Raw genomic sequence first — 22,553 nt, forward strand, 5'->3', positions numbered from 1 at the left:
AAAAGCCAAATCCAATAAGGATACTTGATATAAAAATATATATTATGTATACATGTATATAAAACTGTTGTTAAAAAAATCGAGCATTTTATTTCTTTTTACGAGTAATAATTTATGATTTGCCTACGCGTAAATCAGAACAGGTTAAAAGAAATAACCTAAAAAACCCATTTATTCTCTAGGATCACACACGTTATAACATAGATATAAAACAAAATTGTCCTATCACACTATTCCATATATATATATATTAAATAGTTTTCGAATGATAGCCTGAAATTGTTGTGCCAATATACTCTAACGTGATTCTATTGTTCTAATGTTTATAATAATAATGATAATAATTATTGAGTTAACTTATCAGTGATAAATAATCGCTGATTATTATTAAAAATAAAATAACAATACAAAAATAAAATTAAACCAATTATATAAAATTATTTTTAGTATTTTTAAATGTCAATGAATAATAACGTGTAAGTTTTTATCGAATGTTCATTGTTAATACATCTTATCATACGTAATAATAAAAATACACAGATATAAAATAAAACATATAACAGCGTTTTATAATATATTTGTATAAAAATATGATGCTTTATTACATGGAGAGCTAAATTAATAATATTGTATGACATTAAGTCGTATTAGGACTAGAGGATCATACAAATCAAACAAAAATTTTTTTGGAACAATTTTGTCTACTTTCTTTTATTGAATTTGATTTTTGAACTATAAATCTTAAAGAAAATTTTACTGAAGTTATAATTTATAACTCTATAAGCTCTATTGTTATAACTCTGAATTCTAAAAATAAAAAAAAGATAGCAGTTTAAAAAAAAAATTTTTTTTCGGTTGGTACATTTCTTCGACCCTTCATCAACAATTAATCTTACCACATAAAAAGTGTTTATGAACACACATATTACTCAATAATGCATAGATTATTCTAAAACTTGAAAAGTATAAGTATACTTACACTAGGCGCTGTATAAACATTGTGTATTTTCATTTTATATGTTATATACAGAGTGTTCAGTAAGTCAGGAAACGGGTTTCTATTGTTCTCATTGTTTGTAACAATGAGAACAATAGATACCCGTTTCCTGACTTACTGAACACCCTGTATTTTTATTATAACTGTTATCGTCTATTTTATTACAAACGTTATAATCATCGATTTTCCATAAAAAAATTAGACAAAATAACTTCAAAATCTATTATACATTTGCAAAATTATATTAGTTAATTTTCTATTATGTATGATTTTATAATTATAAGTATTTCTTGAAACTTGACTAAAATCAAAAATTTCCTAATAAACGTGCTGTATGTGTTAACGTACTCTGATTAACTGCCAGATGAATGAATACCTTGCATTTTACACATTCGCTTTAGATAAAAATTTATAAAAAAAAGCCATGTCGTTAGCTCATCGTTATCCGTAACAAATGACTTTTCCGTAATCATGGCGATTTAAATGGCTAATGACCGGAAAATATAGCCCCTCCGGTTGCTTTTATCGAGCTGCCATTTCCTGTTACACTTATTACACCTTAATCGCACTAGTTTCCCATGCAATTGCTGTCATAAGTTATGTTATGAAAGTACAGCTTTTACAATATAATGTAAAATTAATTGAACAAGTAAAATTCACTAAACATATTTATGACATAATTACAGGTACATTATTAGAAAATAAAAAAATCTGTTGATTTTTCAGCTCTGCTGACATCACATCACTACACATTTTCTCCAGTAACATTCCATTTCTGTACCCTCAGATGTAATTAAATTGAATAATCTTGTTGGATTATAAAGACCAAAATGAATACGGTAGCAGCTACGCGTTTCAGAACTATTTATTATAATTTACGTACATAGGTATGGTATTAGATTTGACGAAGTGAATTAAAATTATCCTTTTCAAGTACATACAGAATCCACTTGTAGTCCGCATGATACAAATGATATGAATTATGTACGCTTATGGTACAAAGACAATTTATTTTACAATTAAAAATAATAATTCTAAAATAAATTCTAATATATTTATGCAACATAAAATTCATTAAATTTTTACTTAAATACTTAAAGTACATTCTAAAAAGTAATAATTTCAGCCAACCAATTTGTATAATTTATAATTGTAAAATTATAGTTCGAGCTATAATACAGATAAGAGATAATACGTATGTGTTAAAATGAGTCTGTTTAGTTTAAATAATAATTATTTAAACATTTAAATGACAGTTAGTTATGAGAAATTCTCATCTATAAGTACCTGGAGCAACTTAAGAGGTTTTTACGAGTCCCATTTTCTCGCTGCTCATTACTCTAACTTTTACACTTTGTGTTAGTGTTTGATAAATTTTTTAATCTTTTGGGAACAAACTGAAATACATGGAGTTTACTATATTTTTTTTCACGAAAACCATGTTACAGATCAATAAAATAAAATTATTATGTATATATACTATATTCATGTTTAAATATTAATTTCTGATTTATATTGCTCGATAATAACATTCTAACTTATAAATAGCGTGACCACCATCTATTAGGTTTATAAAACACTGTTATCAAATGGCAGTTACCAAGAAAAGACTAGCATGAGTAACTTTTTACAATGGAGATCAATGTCACAATAACAATAATTATTTTATTATGAAACTTGAAAATATATTTTTGACAAAAAAAGGTTTTTTTCTGACTTTTTATGTCAAACAAACTAACAAGCAGTTTTAAGAGATTAAAACATCTTTTGAATTCTATTTACCAGTAATCAAATAATATGATATTGCTTATTAGGTATCTTTTTATACAATCATTGCTGAGACCTACTTAAAAATAATACTCGTCTACAAGACAAATACGTTTTTAACTCGAACAATTCATACTGTTATTTTTTTTGATATTTTATTGTAACGGATAAAAATGCGCGAGACTAGTTTTACGGGACTATTTACTGAGCAACTTTCTAAGGCATGATATTCTAAAAATCTTATTAAGATAAATAAAAATTGTATGCATTTCTTGTTGGCGCATCATGACACTGTATAACATTTAGTTCGTGCTCATAACGAGATACTGTCGATTATCACACTACATGGGCTTTACGTTAAATCTACAGTGTATTTCTCAGCATACGTAAAACAGCTAAAAAGACTAACAAGATAGTGATCGTCGTTTTTCAAATAAATCTTTTGTGCTGCGATGTGTAATGCGACCGTTCGTCGAAAGACGGCAAGTTGAAATGTTACCAGCGACGGCAAAACTTAATGAACAGGTACCCCTACTTGAGTGAACATATTGTATTTTACACAGACTTCCCTTGTCGATATAAAATGAGTAGCCTGTCTACCGATGAAAACTTATATGGTATACACGCAATACAGTCATAAAAAAAAATCACTTTTTTCTCTTCTCGCAACTCTTCTCATTTTTGAAAATTTCAATTGTGAACTGACTTCTGTTCAGTTGTCTACTTCAACAAAACAGATACTTCTTTTTTTTCTACGAGTGCGAATAGTATCAACGAACTCGTGGGATCAATAATAATTATTGTCGTTGTCAAATTTACGTTTGGACAAAAATAAAACTAAACGGCCTTCTACAGAAATAATCTTCGATCCATTCAACTTTCAGAAAGGGTTTTAGTTCTTTTTATACGTATAATACATACCCGACTGACGAGTCACTTTTCAGTTTACTCTCTTTCTCCCAACCCCGACCGCTTCCTCTTGCAGTCTTGTATGACTTGACAAGTACTCCGTACGTTTTTATTTGTTCACGATTTTATTTTTACCATCGCCCAGAGCGACCGCTTTTTGTCGGATCGGTTCGAAAACAACGTAATTTACCATTTTAACGTCACGGTTTATTACTTTTTTTACACTGCGTGCATTTTTACTTTTTGTTGTCATACCATTCACGTAGAATGCACGCACACATGCACTCAATGCTCATTAACTTCAAAAGCTGTTTATTTAGACCAGGACACAAAATCTAGTAGTATTATTTTTGCAATAAAACAGTTATTCGCTGAAGCGCCTCCGACCTCTAACTAACTAAATCAATTTTAGATGCATTGAAAATTAACCATATTTGAGATCATATGAAAATAATTTTATTCATTAAAAGACACAAATTTTTATTTAAAAAATAATAAAACTTGTAGAGTTTAATATACTTAAAATAAATGGTGTTGTTTTGTGTTAAATTTTTTAACTGCTGATTATATCCACCGCCTAGTAAATTTACAATAGTGTCAATTAGGCGTGTATTCGACATTGACTTTACTGTTCATGTTTAAAGCTTTTTGAAGAGTGTCGTTTTCAAGTCGCATAGGTCTAACGAGTTCTCTGATTTTTACATGAACTTTTCCCTCGACTGACATTCTCGTTTCCACATGGGTCCAGTAATTTCGTTTACTATGACGACGGCGGCAAAGTTAAAATTACATTTACTCACTTCAAATGCTAAAAACGCTGCCACCCTTCTTGTAAAAGAATTTTCTCGCTTCCTCTTTTATATTATTATAGCCATAGCCGCCAGTACCAACGATTTCACATAAATATTTATTTCCAAAACCGATTTCGCAATGACAGTTTCTGTGGTAGCATTTACTCATAGAATAGAGGAAAAATATCAATTTCATTTAATGACTGTAGTGACTACTAAAATTCAACGAACTGTGGATTGAGATTTGCTTTTACATAATTATTTCCTCTCAAACATTTTATGATTACTATGTATCAATCTAAACATTCTAAGTCACGTACATTATTAAATACTCAGTTTTTAAATATATCTTATTAAGTGCTGTCATATGCTCTACTACACGACAAAACATATTAGCATTTAAAACTAGAAATAAAACATTTTACTGAATTCCTATTCGGCAAGGATAACAAGAGAACACACACACAGGTTTAAGTTCAGTAATGACACAATGAATTATTACAGAAAATTCTATAATGCACATTTGACAAATTAAATTAAATTAAATATTTGTAAACACAGTCTCCCTCAGCCGACTGCCGAGGGACTCTTCGACAATTCAAATTATTCATACTTAAATACTAATGCGCTACTTACCTTATTATAAACAAGTCAATGTTTAAAAATCATAAACAAAATAAATAAACGACAAACCTAATCTACACATACTACATTACTTATTTCATGAGAAATTATACTAACCAAAGATTGTGATTTAGTATTTACACTTAGATTAAAAAAGAAATGAATTTATTAAATTGTTTTAAAAATTTGAATCAAGAGGACAAAAATAAATATTAAATTTAAAAAATATACAGTGAAGTAATCATGGCACGAGTTTAGGTTTAAACCATTGGAAATGAATCACTTAAATACCAGTACATATTTTTATGGTATTTCAACGTCGTAAACAGGATTACAACTTTCTTCCGTTTTTACTGATAACATAGAACAGTAACCTGTTATTGTATTAAAGTAATGCAATAAAATATTTACTGCTCGAATTATTTCGAAAATGAAATTTATTCCATTTTATTTCCTTTTTAGAATATATAATATAGAAAATAGTATGGATTTCAACGATATTTTGCTTACTTAGCAGTAAAATAAATCGAAATTTGGCGTGAAAGTCTTTTGTAACGTTAATTCAACAGGATTACGTTGAAGATTACTTTAGGGATGATGTATTATTTTCTAAGAAAAATCATTTTTGCGTCGTTAAGGATCTCTCAAGATTCTTATTGAAACGGTTTGGAAGTATTAATAATATGACAGAAAATATGTTTCAAATACTTTTATGAAACATTTTTAAATCTATCTTTGGTGAAATCGAGTTAATTTTATGGTTTCAATTACTTTTATAATATGTACACATGTGACATTGATTACAATTGTAAACTTAACTTCAGAAATATATAACCTAAAAATAAAAAGTTAAGAACTAATGAGAATGTATGAACAAATTTTAACTGACATTTGATATTTTTAATATATTGAAATTGGTTATTAACTTAGCAAACCTTTAAATTCAAGTTAAAGCAAGTAACTAACAAGTAGGTAAATCTATTACTTGATAAATGTTTTCAAAAGATTTGAATAAAAACGAGACAAAAATAATAACTTATAGATACTTTTTTGTTTTATACTTATTTACTAATTACCAACTAAACAGCATTCTTATTTCAACTAGGTAACTAATAATAAATTATTATTGTGTAAATTGAATTGTATGTATGAGATTAAGTTTTAACTAATTAATCTACATGAAATTATTAACATTTCATAAGTGTGGCTATGAAATATAACATCATAAAATATTTTTATTGAAATTTCTTTTAGTAAAGAATTTTATTAATTTATTGGATGTTTAAATTTTTTTTTAAATAGTATTTTAATATAATTATAATACATTTTTTATTGTGTTATATATAAATATATTTAACTTCAAACTTGACTGTAATGTTTACAACTCATAAATTTCACCGACGTTTAAGCCAAATATATTTATAATAAACAATCAACGTATAAGTAATCATTTATTATAAGATTTTTATTCAATTTAACACTGTTATAAATATATTTGATTGGATATTTCTTCCAGAAAATAAGTGTACGGTGAAATTGCTGGGATTTAAACTAAAGCCACTTTTGAAAAATGTATATATATATATACATGATTTTTAATAAATTTTTATCAGACTCTAAGTGTTCAGTACATAAACGGAAAATTATGTTATCTCTAAAGCCTATTTTTTGTATAAGATGGATGACATTATTAGTTTTATCACACAGTCTAGTGATAGTTTTTCCTTTGCTCAAGACGTGGCATTTCCTGCATAATATATCATATTCTGGCTGTCAAATATTTTAGAGTTGATATATAATGTATTTTTACAATTTTAAATTAACTAACTAACATTTCCGCTACAATCCATAATTTATAAACTTGAAGAGTGTATTATACAGTCGATTGCATCTCAAATAACATTAATAATTTATATATACGCTTTGAACGCTGACATTTTATAGATACTCGGAGATAAGTTATTACTAATACCAATTCAGTTTATATACAGTTCAGATACATCAATTAATGTTATTTTCATCATTGTATTCGAGTATTGAAGAACTTAACAGACAGCTTCTTACAATATCTATGTATACATCAAACTCTATTTCATACAAAGTTCTAATCAACTCAGTGGACGGCTATAACGCTAAAGTCCACGACTTTCATCAACCAGCATTTCCTTTATAGTTCCTATATATTTTGATAATAAACGGTTTTGTACATACAACTAAACTTGGAGCTGGCATCCTTTCTATATTGTTCCACGTGATTGAACTTCTACTTTTTACAACTACTTAATTTTGTATATTCAATTGAAAAATTCTATTTTGTTAATATAAAAAGAACAATAATATATTAAATAATTAATTTACTTTACAGGCGATTGTTTAACTATGATTCGCCTAATATCTTTAATAGCATAAAACATAAATTATCTTCTCTTTTTAAATCAATAATATCCTACATTTTGTTATTTAAAAAAAAAAATTGGTCCTACTCCCTCCTTCATCCATAATGTTACATCAACTTTTTTTTTTTAAACAGAAACATATATGCTTAACCAAATTTTAATTAAGATAATAAGCTAATTAAGAAAATGACCGGTTGATTACAACTTTTTTACCAGGACTTTAAAAGATAGTAACATGATTATACATGGAGAGGAGTAATGCGATTCACGATTAACTAAAGATAAAAATAAACAGACCCGCGTTTAATCATCAGTCTTTATATTAAAATGTTAATAACTTCCAAAGTACTGTGTTTAAATATTGTTAACGACAGGTCATTTTCTTAGTTAGATTATTTCTTTATTTTTAATCTGATTAAACATATATTATTCCATTTCAAAAAGTTAATAACATTTTAAGAAAGGGTAGAAGAAATATTTTTTATTTTAAAGCATTAAGTATAGAAAACTATTAACTCCCAAGAAGTTAGTTAAACAATCATTCTTTACATATAAAACTAGTTATTTTGTCACACACAATATTTTGAAATCAAATTATTCATGTGCATGTTTTATCAATTCCAGCGAGAAATGTCTCATATGTTTAAATATTCACCATAGCAGAAAAATTTAATTCAATATATTTTAGTTGAGAAATTTAACATCAAATCGAACAATAGCTTATTAAAAATGAATGAAAATAAATATTAATACATGTTAGGATTTCATTAAACAATGACATTTACTTTTATACTTAGAAATGATTTTAAATAAATTTAATAATGATTGCAACTATTTTGTTGAATAAGTTAAAAATGACTGGTGTGATAATTTACAAACCAGCCCATAAACTAAATTTTAAGGAAGTTGACTAAATACTCTTAGTAAAATGGTAATACTAGAATTTCTGTAATTATTGAGTAATATTTAGACGCTGCATCAATTGTTTTTTTTATTAATTTCTATTTATTATTTTGACTCCAACAATTTATTTTTTTTATCTTTCCTTAATACAATATATGAGTAAATTCATAAGTGACCACATTAAGCGTTAGTATGTGAAATTGACTGCAAATATATGAGTATGTCTGTGTAGTTTTTTGGCAAAATTTCAATTGCTTATTCCCTCTTGTCTTATCACATGCATATACTTCTATTACCCGATTGTCTGTGGCATTTAGCCACTACCTCTTTTGTTCTCTATAAATCAAAAACAGTAATATGCGTACCGCAATAACATGAAAACGGTTTTGCATTGTTTTCTTCTTCTACTTATTTTCATTATACGCTTGTGTTCTTATTTATTGAAAACTTTAACGAGTTATGCAACCACAAACGTAATAATGAATTACAAAAGCACCAAAAACTTTCTTCTATATTCACTTTATTGTGTGATTTTTCTTTAAAAATCTTATTAAATCTTTTTTTTTTGAACAGTAAATTTTTTTAAGTTAATGAAATAACAACTATTTGCATATTCTTAAAAATATTGATCAAGAAAGTAATTTGAATTTTAGTCTATACTGTTGTGTTTTTTTGTATTTAACACATACATGTTCATGGCGAAATAAAATCTTAAAGACATTAATAAATCGACATTTAAAACATTTTTAAGTGTTGGCAGTGCTTAAATAATAAAAATGATACCATAGTAATTGATCATATCATAAAGTTAAGCTTTAATTTTTCTGAATTTAAATTATTTATTCTATTTGGTAGTATTCAGAAATGAATAGTGTACGCAACTTTAGATGACAATGAGTATTGTTGAAGGTATAATAACTAAGTAAATATATAACATCTATTATCAAATAAGGTGAGGAAACGTCATAATCCGTTATCCTTTATCTGTCAATAGTTATTTGTGTTATAAGGTAGCCAAAAATGGAATTGTTGTGTTTAGTTATTCATTGGCTCACGATTTCGTTGTATAATTTATAACTTACTTAAGAAACCTAGTAATTTTCAATTATATGTCACTAATGCGTTTATAAAATGTTCAATACTAATACTCTCTAAATGGTTTATATTATAAAATTATAAATTTTATAATAATTTTTTGTTGATCACTATTTATAAAATTACAATTGAATAATTAATTATCATTAAAGTTTGGATTTTTATGCATTTGAATATTTTGTTAAAGCCATTTTAAATAGTACCCAAAGTTCTGAAAATTGTTGCTGGGATATAAAGTAGTGTAGAAATATTTTTCGGTTTATGTGAAATAAACCCCTTTATCCCTCATACAATAGTCTCAGTTAGAACTCAGTTTTCAAGCCTATTTATACAAATTTATACTGGCTGATAATGTGTTTGGAATAACATAACAAAATTTATAAATGCGGATAAACCCGTATACAACTTATCACAAATTATATAGATTTTATTTTATTTATCAATATATATATATATATATATATTATATTTACACAATGAAAGCTTTATAAAAAATATTTAACTAATGAATTCCACTAAGTTATACTTAATTTAATACATTAACCAAAATTATTTAGATATGTAGTTAGAATATAATAAAGTACAATGAGACACCCATGAATTGGGTAATTAAATACAATAATACGTCCTGCTTTGGTATCTATTACAGCTCTAAGTCATAGCACTTAAAGGATAATATATTGCATCAAACGAAATTAAATTTGGAACTAGAGGCAGTATGTAATCTAAGAAAATCGCATATAATAATAAATCAACAATACTGTAGAAATGAACAATGAAAGCAATGAAAACTTGAAAAATTTAATTTCACTATAAATAATTTTAGATAATTTACTATTTAGTATGGATCTTTATATCTCAACGTCTCGGAATTGATTCTCATATACCCTGAAAACTTGTTGCATTATTTCTATAAACTACTCTTTAAAAATAATAGCTGTAATAAAAGATAATTATCGAACTATTATCATATACTATCTATTGAAAGCTATAAAAAAATAATAATACTATTTAATAAATTTAGTAGAAGTCTTAACTTTATTTTCAGAGTTAAGAGCTTTGATGGATTTTCTGTTTAGAATATTAAACATTAAATTATTAAAATTATTAATTAAATATATGTGTACGTTTTTATAATTAAAAATTTAATCGTTTCCTTAATTAATATATATAATAATATTTAATTTAACTAGTCAAAAAATCCATACCATACACACAATTCGATGTAACCTAGTTTTACGCTTATTACTATAAAAAGAGCTATATCACTAAGGATATCGAAAAGGCACATATCTTGACTTCGAATAATGGCAATCATTAGAAAAATAGTGACATGCAAATATAATAACCTTATGATTGTATACAGAAATACACCTCAAGAATTTAAAAAAAAAATGGATTATACCTTTGATTATCAGATTACATAATTTAATTAACAACTTAGTTTAAATATATAATTTAATACAGATCTAACTAACAACTCTTATAACTTTTGATGTAATATTTTTTTATTTATATAATTTTTGACTGCGTTAAAAGGATATATTTTATAATAAAAAAAAATTTATTTATTTAAATTTTTTCAATATTACAAAATAATCATTCTTTTAGAGTTTTTCTTGTAAAATATTTTAATGGGTCGATAACAACTTTAGATAAAGTACTTATTGAGTTACAAACATTTTATTACAATGAGAGGGTATGTTGTGAGGGAGGGTACTGCTCTTACTGGTGATAATTATGATGCAAACTCCATCCGTGCAACGTACCTATTCTATGTATTTCAATACTGGTAACTCAATAAGTACTTTACTTAAAGTTGTTATAGATCATCAAAATTTTTTTTAAGATGAGCTCTATGAAATGGCTATTTTGAAAAATAAAATACATTTGTTAATTTTTGTTTATTATTATTATTATAAATGAATAATAAAATACGTGTTTTTTGTAGTTTATTAAATAAATTATTTAATAAGAAAAATTACAGCGAAATTTTAACTGTATCGAGAGTTACTCGTTAGAACTGATCCAATAATTTCTATAGTTATTTCTTTCTTTCTCGAAGAGTAGTTACAATGAATTCTATCTTGATGAACCTTATTGTATGTTCAATTTCATCTTATCCGTGAATAACATACAAACAACACGTCTTCATAACAAATTCTATTTTAATCCATTCAATATCAAACTCGGCTTAATTAAATTAAAGTTGATTAAACGACAATTAAATTCTATTATTTCTATCTAACTTAGTCACTGCGTGGATGCCAGAATCAATATATTATTAATTTATATTGTCAATTTTAATTTTAATCTGAATTTACCTTTTATTTTGTATGATTGTTAAACATGCGCTAGGTAAACCTTGCCATTTGCAACTATAAAAATCTTTATTTTTACTAATATGCAATATAAATTTAATATAATAAAAAAATATAAATATATTATAATATGAAAAATAATTATATATAATAATGAAAATAATTAGTTCTAATGCTATACTTCTATAAAAAAAATTATTGCACACATGAAATTCAGCTAAATAAATACAGCTTTTTGTGTAACTTTTTGTATCGTAATTTAAGTTTTATATTAAGTCTAGATACTAAAACAGTGTCTAAAAATTGTAAAGTCGCATAAATTTGGCAAACCAAAATCATTAAATCTGATTATGAATAATATCAGTGTAAAATTTTATAGACAAAAGCAACCGTTATAACAATCCATAAACCGGATCACCAGCTAAGAGATAACATTGAACATTTAGAGATAGGGTTTAAATTGTTAAATGAACTGAAATTATCAGTACCAAAAAAAACCCATTGCAAATCATTAAACACAACATTCAAAGTGTATAGAAAATATTTTACCCTTAAACTCTTAAGTTAACACGTTATATTTAGCAACAAATTTTTATGTTATAATATGTCATTTCAATACGACCAAGAGATAATTAAATTTTATTACTTAAGAAATAATATTATTAAAATATTTCTTTCTCATTTAACATTAAATATCATTTAGGATTACTCAACTCATCGCTATTTTCTTAAAATTAAAATTATTACTTTGTTTTTGTTCGCTTGAAAAATGTACAAAAATGACCAACTGTTTTTATTCTGTACCCTTGTAATTAATATTAAATATGAATGCGTATTAAAAAATATTATTTATTGAATGATAATTATTTAAGTATTAAACGAATATAAGTTAGCCATAGTTTTAAAGACAGTTATTTTTATAGCAAAATTATTTTATATTAAATTCAAATTTAATAGTACTTTTAATCAAAACAATAGAACGTTTTGAATATTTTACGTCTAGTTATTTCATAAAAAAATTGATCTATTTGTTATGAAAATAAATAAATTTATAAAAATAAAACATCTATAAAGGTTTATGAATAAAATAATTTATAAAACATTCATCTTAAATAAAATGAAATGTACAACTCCAAATTTTTTTATTAAATGTGTATGGCTTTTTACAAATTTTGTGTAAAAAATTTAACTATATGCAATGTTATTTTTCGCCTAAATGATTTTTGGTTATCTGTAAAAAAGAAGCCTGAATTAAACATACTGTATTTTATAAAAATATGTTAAAAAACTGTATGAAATAAATGTACTGTGTGTAGTGATGTAGTCTGGTTTGTCATACTTTAATTTAATTAGTCTTACTTTTATTCAAAATATGCTTTTTAGCATATAAATGTTATCAAGATATTAAAATTAAATTCTAACAAATAGTTAATTTTTAATCACTTTTCTGCTTGTATAGTAATAATTTAACATGTCAATATTGTGACCTGTTAACTTTTAACTCGGATTATATTAATATTTTACCTCATAATTTATGTATCAAATAAATATTTAACTTCAATTAAGTAAATAAAACTTTGAAAATGTAAATTATAATTTTAACTTCAGCAACAAACTTTAGACAATTAGGTCGGAGCGTGTTTAAGATAATAATAATCGAAAACAAATGTAAAAAAATTACTGCTGACTTTAAGTTCTCCCTTTTGGTTTTTTTCTTCTTGAGTGCAGTCATCACATTTCATTCATTCATGAACGCACGAGTGATAGTGTAGACCGCATTATCAGTCAAAAAACATGAACAACACTGAGAAACATTTCTGATATTGTGCTTTGAAGTTTATTGTATATTATTTTTTTTAATACTAGATAAATTTTCTATCAAAAACTTCATTAACAATTATCAGTACACGATTTTATATTTTTACCGGAACAAAAAAAAATTTCAAATTGAAATGATATATATAAAACTAAATTACAAATAATTATAAAACATCACTTTTTATGTCCAAAATGGAAAATAATTTTCATTGCTATAACTTAATTAAAAAATATATTCAAACAAAAAAATCTACTAAATCTTAAATCAGATATTATATGTTATATTTGATCACTTCAACTAACATATAGTTGAAGTAATAAACTAAAGTGGTAAATTTAATAATAAAAATTAAGTTATTGAAAAAAAGAATCTGACTGACTGAATGTGCGTTAAAATAATTAAAACAAACAAACATACAAATGTTGTGGAGAAAAATAAATATAAAACGACTTAAATTGAGTCGTAGTTATATATTTATACTACGTAAATATTGACTATTAATTAATAAAAAAATAATTTTACAAAAAATATTTAAAAAAAAACATTTTAATAATAAAGATTATATAAAATTTAGTTGCTTATTCAGACAGTCATAATATATTATAATTATTATATTAAGCAATATTTATAAATTAAAACTAAATTTATAAATTTATAAATTTATAAATTAAATAAAAACTAAATTCTCTTAATTTGTCACTCTAGGATTGAAATTTTAATTTATTATTTTACATACTATAAAAATTAATTATAAAAAAAAAAACAGATTTAACGAGATGAGTAAAATATTTGATTGCTACTCTTTTCATTATGTGTAAGGTACACCGACTGTTAACGTTAATGTTAGTGACAACACTAGATTATTGAAACAATAATAGAAAAATATATGGTTTAATTGCCTATTGATACAAACAATTACCATAAGTGGATAAATTATGTCATTTTTAAAATAATCAAACCACAATGGTTAAACTTTAATTTAATTTATATAAATGCTAAATTTTATAAATAATATAATTATAATAAAAATATATAAATAACGATACATTGATGTTTCAGATATTGGAGTTTGTTAAAAGTATGACCAGAGTGTCTGCCTTGTGGGGTCTGCTGCAGGTTGTCGGGTCACGTTATGTTGTCATCCTCGGTGGCCTGCAGTTTAGCGGCTATTTTATCAATCAGTGTACTTTGTGGTGCGTGGGCAGATTGCCCTAGACCTTGTGAATGTATGTGGCGTAGTGGAAAAGAATCAGCTATCTGCTCTAACGGTAACATGACTACTGTACCACGACATTTGGACTATGGTACACAATTGCTGGACTTGTCTGACAACCCTTTGTATAAAATTGGTAAGGATGCTTTCATTGAAGCTGATCTATTAAACTTACAAAAACTATTCCTATCTAAGTGCCATATTAAGACATTGGACCGTTATGCTTTCCGAAAACTTACTAACTTAGTAGAATTGGATTTAAGTCATAACAGCATACCAATGGTGCCTTCGGCTGTTTTTGAAGAAACACCTGAACTTCGAGAATTACGCCTCAACATGAATCCAATATTGAAGATTTCAAATTCGGCTTTTGCTCGTATACCTCGTTTAATCAAGCTAGACTTATCTGAATGTCGTATTGCTCTACTAGAATCGACAGCATTTGCTGGCTTAGAAGACTCGTTAGAGTGGTTAAAACTTGATAATAACCAACTAAGAGACGTCAAACCATCTACAGTGGTGTCTCTGACTAAGTTGCACGGAGTCCAACTTAGTGAAAACCCGTGGAATTGTTCGTGCAAGCTGAGACCATTGCGCGAGTGGATGGTTAAAAGGAACGTGCCTTACGGTGCACCACCAGTTTGTAAAACGCCTTTAAGATTGGCCAGGATTGGCTGGGACAAGCTAGAGCTTGATGATTTCGCTTGTGAGCCACATGCCAATCCAGTAACACCGGTAGTTATGGTTACTGAAGGAGACAACGCTACGGTATCTTGTCGTATGTCCGGGGTACCTTTACCCACATCTCGTTGGACGCGCAATGATAAACCTATTGGCCACACTAGTCGTAGCGTATCAGTAACATCAGGACGATACACCAATCTAACATTAGTATCAGTAGTAATTCAAGATGGAGGTAGTTACACGTGTTTTTTAGAAAACAGATCAGGTAGTTCTAAGTCCAACATCACAGTAATAGTTATGAAACGATCACCAGGATTAGCAATGGCTGCCGATCGAATCACATTGCCTGGACTTATTGTAGGAATAATTTTGGTGATATCTTTTTGTTTAATATTCCTATGTGGCTTGGCTATTCGCACCAAAAGTAGCCCTACTAGGTATGCAGATTCTGTTAGCCAATTCGACATGTACGAAAAAATTGAAATGAATCATAAGACTGCTGAAATTGTCCAACAACAACAATTGACGTCACCGCAAAAACAACCAGAAAATCACAGTAATACAAGTAGACCAGATCCTCCAGACTACGCTCAATCAGTAGCAATAAAAAAACAACATAAAGAAGAAGAGCTTGTACCAGCCAAAGAAATTGGTTCAGAAAAAAATAGTCCAATGAAACAGATTGAACCACATATGTCTAGTTCGACTCACAAGTGAGTATTATAATATTCAAATCTTAAAAACTTTCATTATAAAATAATCAATCAAGTATTGAGATATTCTTCAATGAACAACTTAGTTTTTTTATATTTCTGCAATATAATTTTTCGGTGAAATAAAATGTTTAAAAAGTCAATGTTGACTTGGGTAGGAAAATATCATATATACAGAAACCATTGGATTTATTCTTTTATATATATATATTAATTTCATGCATTATACGGTATATACCTACTTTTACTCTAAAATCCTCTGTTTCATCACACACACTTTTTACCCTAATACAAGTGCTTTCATACGTATCCTCTATTACATCAATATACGCTTTTGAAACTCCTTTTTTCATTCACGCCGACACCAATATCAGCTCTTTTATACGCCTTCTCATAATCTATGAAGACTATACTTTTTCTTATACTTATACTTATACTTCTTTTCCTTTTACTTTTTTATAAGCTGTTTCACACAAAATAATGATTTCATCGTTGACTTTTCAGGTAAAAAACTGATTTTAAATTACCGTTACCTCATTTCTTATTCTATCATCTTTTTCCAAATCTTCATACTGTGACTCATAAGCTTTATGTCTATATCATTTTCAGGATTCTGTATGTCTTCTTTGATTTAAATACAAGTAAAAATTTTCCTCCATTAACTCTTCTATTAAAAATGTATTAAAAAAATTTCTCAACCACCTTATGCTTAGATCCTTTAATATTTTTCTCACTTTCACTGGCACTTCTTTAAGTATTACTCCTTTTTTGTTTTTCACCGATCTTAAAGCTTCTTATACCTCATCTTCACTAATTAAATTTATTAGTTCTTCATTCCATTCAATATTATTTCCACTATTTTTCACATCCACAGCATTCGCTAACACACTCTAATAGGCCATACATTTTAAAAATCCTCGGATCGTTTTATGTAACCTTATCTATCTTGTTGACCTTTGTTTAATCCTAACTTATTGTGCAACTCATCATACCTATTAAACTTTGCCTTACTTACTGCATCTTTTCCTTCTTTCCACAAACTATTTACTCTATTCAATCCCCTCACCTTCTTCTCCTCTTGCATTCTTTAAATTAATTTGTCTTACTTGCTATAATTCTCTGGACTTACTCGTCTCATCACCGTGATTCTTTATATATTGGAATTCACTTACAGTACTCTTACTCTCAAAAAAACATCTTTCGTGATAATCATTACATTAGCGGTAATTCTATTTCACATACATATCTATTTCCCTCAACATTGACCATCTTTTAAAACTTTTTTTTTTCTTCTTCCTTTAATTTCCTCCATTTAATCCTTGCTTTCTCGCTTTCTGTGTACTTTTTTTTTTTGTATACATTCTTCTCATTACACCACAGATCCATTATTATCAATCTATACGGTGTTGTCACACTCACGTCAGAGATAAATTAACAATCTTTTAATCGATTTATACTCTCTCTCTTTTTTATAAAACAATCAAACTGTGATCTATTACTCCCATTCTTATAAGTTATATAGTGCTCTTCCCTCTTCCTAAAATAGGTACGGCTACTATTTTAATTTTAATCTTCCTATCCATTATTAATCCTACAATATTTCTTGTATTTTTCTTACCTGAATATATTATTTTTACTACTCACCTATTTCTCCTTTCCGTTCGATTTCCTGCGCACAACAAATATTGAATTTCCTTCTTTTTAAGCCACTAATTCTCTACTCGTACCAGTTAATGTTCCAACATTCTACGTACCTATTCTTACACCTACCGTCGCACCTAAACCGAATTTAATCTAGAACTTATTAGTGATTTCCTTATACTAATGATACTGCAAGCGTCGGATAGTGTCACATAACTAGTAAGACAGCTACCACACAGTTTGTCCAGCTGGTTCCCCACAATTCATTTTTTAGACCTCCACCACCTTTAGTTACGTTATTTCCTCTCACCTGTTGTTTTCGCGTACATCCGTGATGGGATAATCTGCCTATATTTTATTTGGGATTCCTTATACCTACTGACAACATTTTACACCGGCTGACGATCTGACACATCCTTATTTATCGCCTGTTACGGCTGGTAGAGTCGTAAGTATTCTGATTACCATCTATAGGGATAATATTCTTTACAAAAGCGGCAATACTATCCCACAAATAATTTTATATTTTTCGTTTTATTTCAATATTTAAGAATAAACTACTCTTTGTAATTTAGAGTGATATTATTATTTTTATATTAATTGGTTCAAAAAAATTACTATTTTCTCATTTAATGTTCTACATATGACTTTTTTTCTTTAATTAAACTTTTAGTTAAAATGTTTTCAAAACTAATAAATGTAACGTAATTTCAACCATATAGGTAATCATTAAAATTGATTAAATGTCAGTTCAACTATCATAACAATAAACAAGTTGTAATGCTAACTCTTGATAAACATTGACAAATGTCTATACTTCCATTAAAATTATTTCTACTTATTATAACAATAAAGCCTCACGGCTAGTTATTCAAAATAACAACTACGTGATATAAATAATGTATTGTTGACCTGTTAATGTACAGTTGTAATTATTTTGCATGTAATGCACACATTTAGTACATGACGTGCAATTTATCATTATAATAATCACATATAGCGCTTTGATGAAAAACGAAATACTCGGACCCTTAAATCCACAAATCATAACAGCTAAAAGTTGATATTATCTCCAAGCAACAACACTAGAATAAAAATAATTACCTGCCAAATCTAATCAAAATAAATGATTGAAATATTAATCAGGCATCTTTATTATCTTTATCACAATCGCCTTTCATCAAAAATTGATAATAATATTTAAGTAATCTTGTAATCAAACGTAAAGATTTAAAAACTCTTAATAAGTTATGACCTTTCTTTATGTCTCATCAATATTACCGATTAGAATAAGAATTTTTTATTTTGGTTATGGAATAAAATATGAACTTAATTTATCAAAGCACTCAAATAATTGCTTGATATTCTAAATTTGTATTTAAAAAGTTTTCTATTCGCTATGGTTTAAATAAGTCAAATTTATAGCAAAAAAAAAGGATTTTTAAGTTTTCTTAAAGTTAAGTACAAGTAATCAGAGAAATATAATTCTAAAAAAAATCAGCACAGGGACACGACATAGTTGGGTTAAGTATAGATAATATTTGATAGTGATATTCAGTAATATCACTATACTAAAAAAATTCTTTGATATGAAATTTAATTTTTTGTTAAAATAGCACATTTTAAAATCAAGTACCCCATAGAAAAAATATTATTGAGACATTTTTATTTTTCCTATCATAAAGTACTTATAATTGATTTTAAGTTTCGGTTTGTCAAACGTCTCAAAACATTTTCAAAAATTGAAAATAAAAAATTTTTTTTTAATCGCATTATAACAATTGTAATACTTTTTTTTAATAGTGCAATATATTTCGAAAATTTTTATTTAATACAGGTTAGAGTTGTCAAATGTTCCTTAACATTTTCAAAAATTATGTTGAATTTTTAATTTTTACACACATGGTCTTTTTTTAATCTTTCATATATTAAGGTTATTAATTGAATTTTCATAAAAAATATTTTAAAGAAAACTTTACTATCTCTAGTATACCTGCTAAAATTTTATGATAGTCAGTTTTAAAAAAAATTATAGTAGTTTGAAAATACAATTGATTATGGTAGCGTAATTTTGAGATAATTGTTTAAATTTCTAATATTTAGAGGGTTTTCAAGTTCAACTAGATTAAAATCAGTTTTTTTCTTTTGCATAAACCAACAAAATCAATCCAGTGTGAGTTGAAAATTTTCAAGGATATACATAAATAAAACTCATCATGAATAAAACCAATAAACTTTCTTAAAAAACTTCTCAAATTTTCATCTAAGCTAACAAACTAAAATATTTTATATGGTTGACTAACATCACTAACATTTATTTTATTTAAATTTTAACCAACATTTACTGTTTTTTCTTTTTTAAATTGATATAGTAGTAAAATATCCTTTCAAAAAAATACTACAACTATAATGAAAAAAATATTCCAATATAAATAACAAAAATTAATAATATAATAGTTTGAAGAAGCCAACAAGGTTTTCTCTTTAATTAAGTAGAGATAAAGTCTTTTACTTCTGTCGATTTTATTATTGACCCACAAAATAACTTATAAATTTATGTATTGCAAAATTTTATTCAATATCACTGATATTTTAGCTATAAAATTATATGAAAAATTGTACTTAGATAATAAATTTTCGCACGGTAATATCTCACTAATGCGTATACTGATAAAATAAAAAAAAAAATTCTCAAATTATTCGTTTCCATGCATTGAACAGTTTCTGAAACCTCATAATCGGTTTACCTAGTGCATAATATTATGCAGGTAAAGGGACTAATGGAATCTTACATATGAACAAATACTGATTATGTGAACAAACTCTGACCCGGCGTTTAGTATAGGCAATATGCATACGTGAAAGCATCGGAGAGCTGGTAATGTATTATAAGTGACAAAAACACATTAACATCGGGATAATACTATTGTTATTGTATCACGTGCAATATAAACATCAAACATTTTAGTTTCATCAAAACTTGATCCAACAATAATAATAAAACTATTATTTGTTGAAAAAAACAAAAATCAATTTTTATGTGCACAAATGAATAGAACTATGATAAACCACTGTATCGCTTAACAACACATTTGACAGAGATTTGATGTCAGCAAACTAATTACTTAGGAAACAAAAACAGCAACTAAAATCTGTTTTCTAGACGGATGAGTTCGCAATTAACGATATCAAGCAAGGGTTAGTAGCTTAATAGTTCTTGACAATTTCAAATTGCTATTTTTAACGTTGATATGTAAAAACATTATCACAGAATACGGCTTCCTTAAATATCGTATAGTACTTCACTATACATTTTCACATTCGCAAATATTTTATTAACATTTTAAGCTTATATTTTTATATTACTACTAATTGGTTAAAATAACAACGGAAAAAAATTCTGTAGGACCTTAACTTTCCTGTCGTTGGTTCTTCTACTAATATGCTACAAATTAAATACCGAATGTCTCAGATTTAAATGACATTACTTATAATTTTTAAACATATTGTCATTTTGTTGACATTTTTTTCAAATAATTATTGTCTTTTTAGATTACGTTTACAGAATAATCTTTGTAATTTATCTGTAATAAGATAAAATAAATAAAAGTTTTTTTTTTTCGAAATTTAAAATAGTAATTTTTTAAACCTAATTTTACGAAAATTTTGGCGGATTGGTGATTATATTAGAATAATACTTATCAACTTACAAGAGTTTTAAGAAATAGAGTGAGTATGTAGTGCATTGTCTAAAAAGACAATAATTATTTTAAAAAATTACTACAATGAAATATAATTGGATTAAAAGTTATAAGCATTGTCAGTTTGATCTGAAACACTCTGTTTATTGCTTAGTTTTGAATCAAACAAAAATATTTAGGTATAATTGCTTTTAGAATTACACTTACAAAATGTATAAATGGATAAACTTACAAGCCCTGATGATAAACATTAAAAACTATTTAACGCGAAAACTGTCAAATTCATTTTATATGATTCATTTTGAACTTTGTGTGTTATAACACATTTTCACTAAAACGATTCATTATGTTGACATGTAATTTTCATTTGCTACTTTCATTCGTTGTAATTGATAAACTCAGAATCTCTAGTTTACGGATTTATTCAGTATTAAAACACAGCTGTATGGTAATTAAAACTTTTAAAAATAATTTATTTTAACTTTATTAACAACACTTCAAAAATTACCTATAACAAATAAATGTAATATTTACCATATATTTTTTCGGAAAAATACAATAGTTTCAAATCTTTAATTTATTAAAAGCATTTCAATAATTTCAAATGAATAAATATATAAATGGACAACTTTTCATAAATTACAATTGAATTTAATAACAACTTCATTATTAGTAATTTTACATTGATAATTATAAAAACGGTAGCACAGTGGGGTCGCGGCATAGTGGTGACATTGCATAGTTGGGTCCAGATAGATTTAATCTGACAGTGATTAAAATCACTATCATAAGAAACGCTTCGATGCAAATCTGTAGATAGTGTTTAATTTTAAAAAATTGATGGATAATTGCAAAATTAACATCAACTTCTATTAAAATAAAATACAAAACCCATAATTTGAATACAAAAATAGCATATTTTTGAATACGGCAGCCATTTGCGTATAAAAGATAGGTCGTCGGGACAAATTTTTTTTTT

General features: G+C 26.4%; 1 protein-coding gene across 1 annotated transcript in view; it reads left to right on the forward strand.

Annotated features, from left to right (window-relative positions):
• The window catches only part of LOC126903503 (uncharacterized), an 89,843-nt gene that overhangs the window by 61,429 nt on the left and 5,861 nt on the right, over positions 1-22,553 (forward strand). The window contains exon 3 of the mRNA XM_050681677.1: positions 14,682-16,232. Coding sequence (XP_050537634.1) covers positions 14,755-16,232 — 1,478 coding nt within the window. The 5' untranslated portion in view covers positions 14,682-14,754. The remainder of the gene's footprint in view (positions 1-14,681; positions 16,233-22,553) is intronic.

Source organism: Daktulosphaira vitifoliae, unplaced genomic scaffold (genome assembly GCF_025091365.1).
Source record: "Daktulosphaira vitifoliae isolate Bord-2020 unplaced genomic scaffold, ASM2509136v1 Scaffold_4, whole genome shotgun sequence".
Taxonomy (NCBI): domain Eukaryota; kingdom Metazoa; phylum Arthropoda; class Insecta; order Hemiptera; family Phylloxeridae; genus Daktulosphaira; species Daktulosphaira vitifoliae.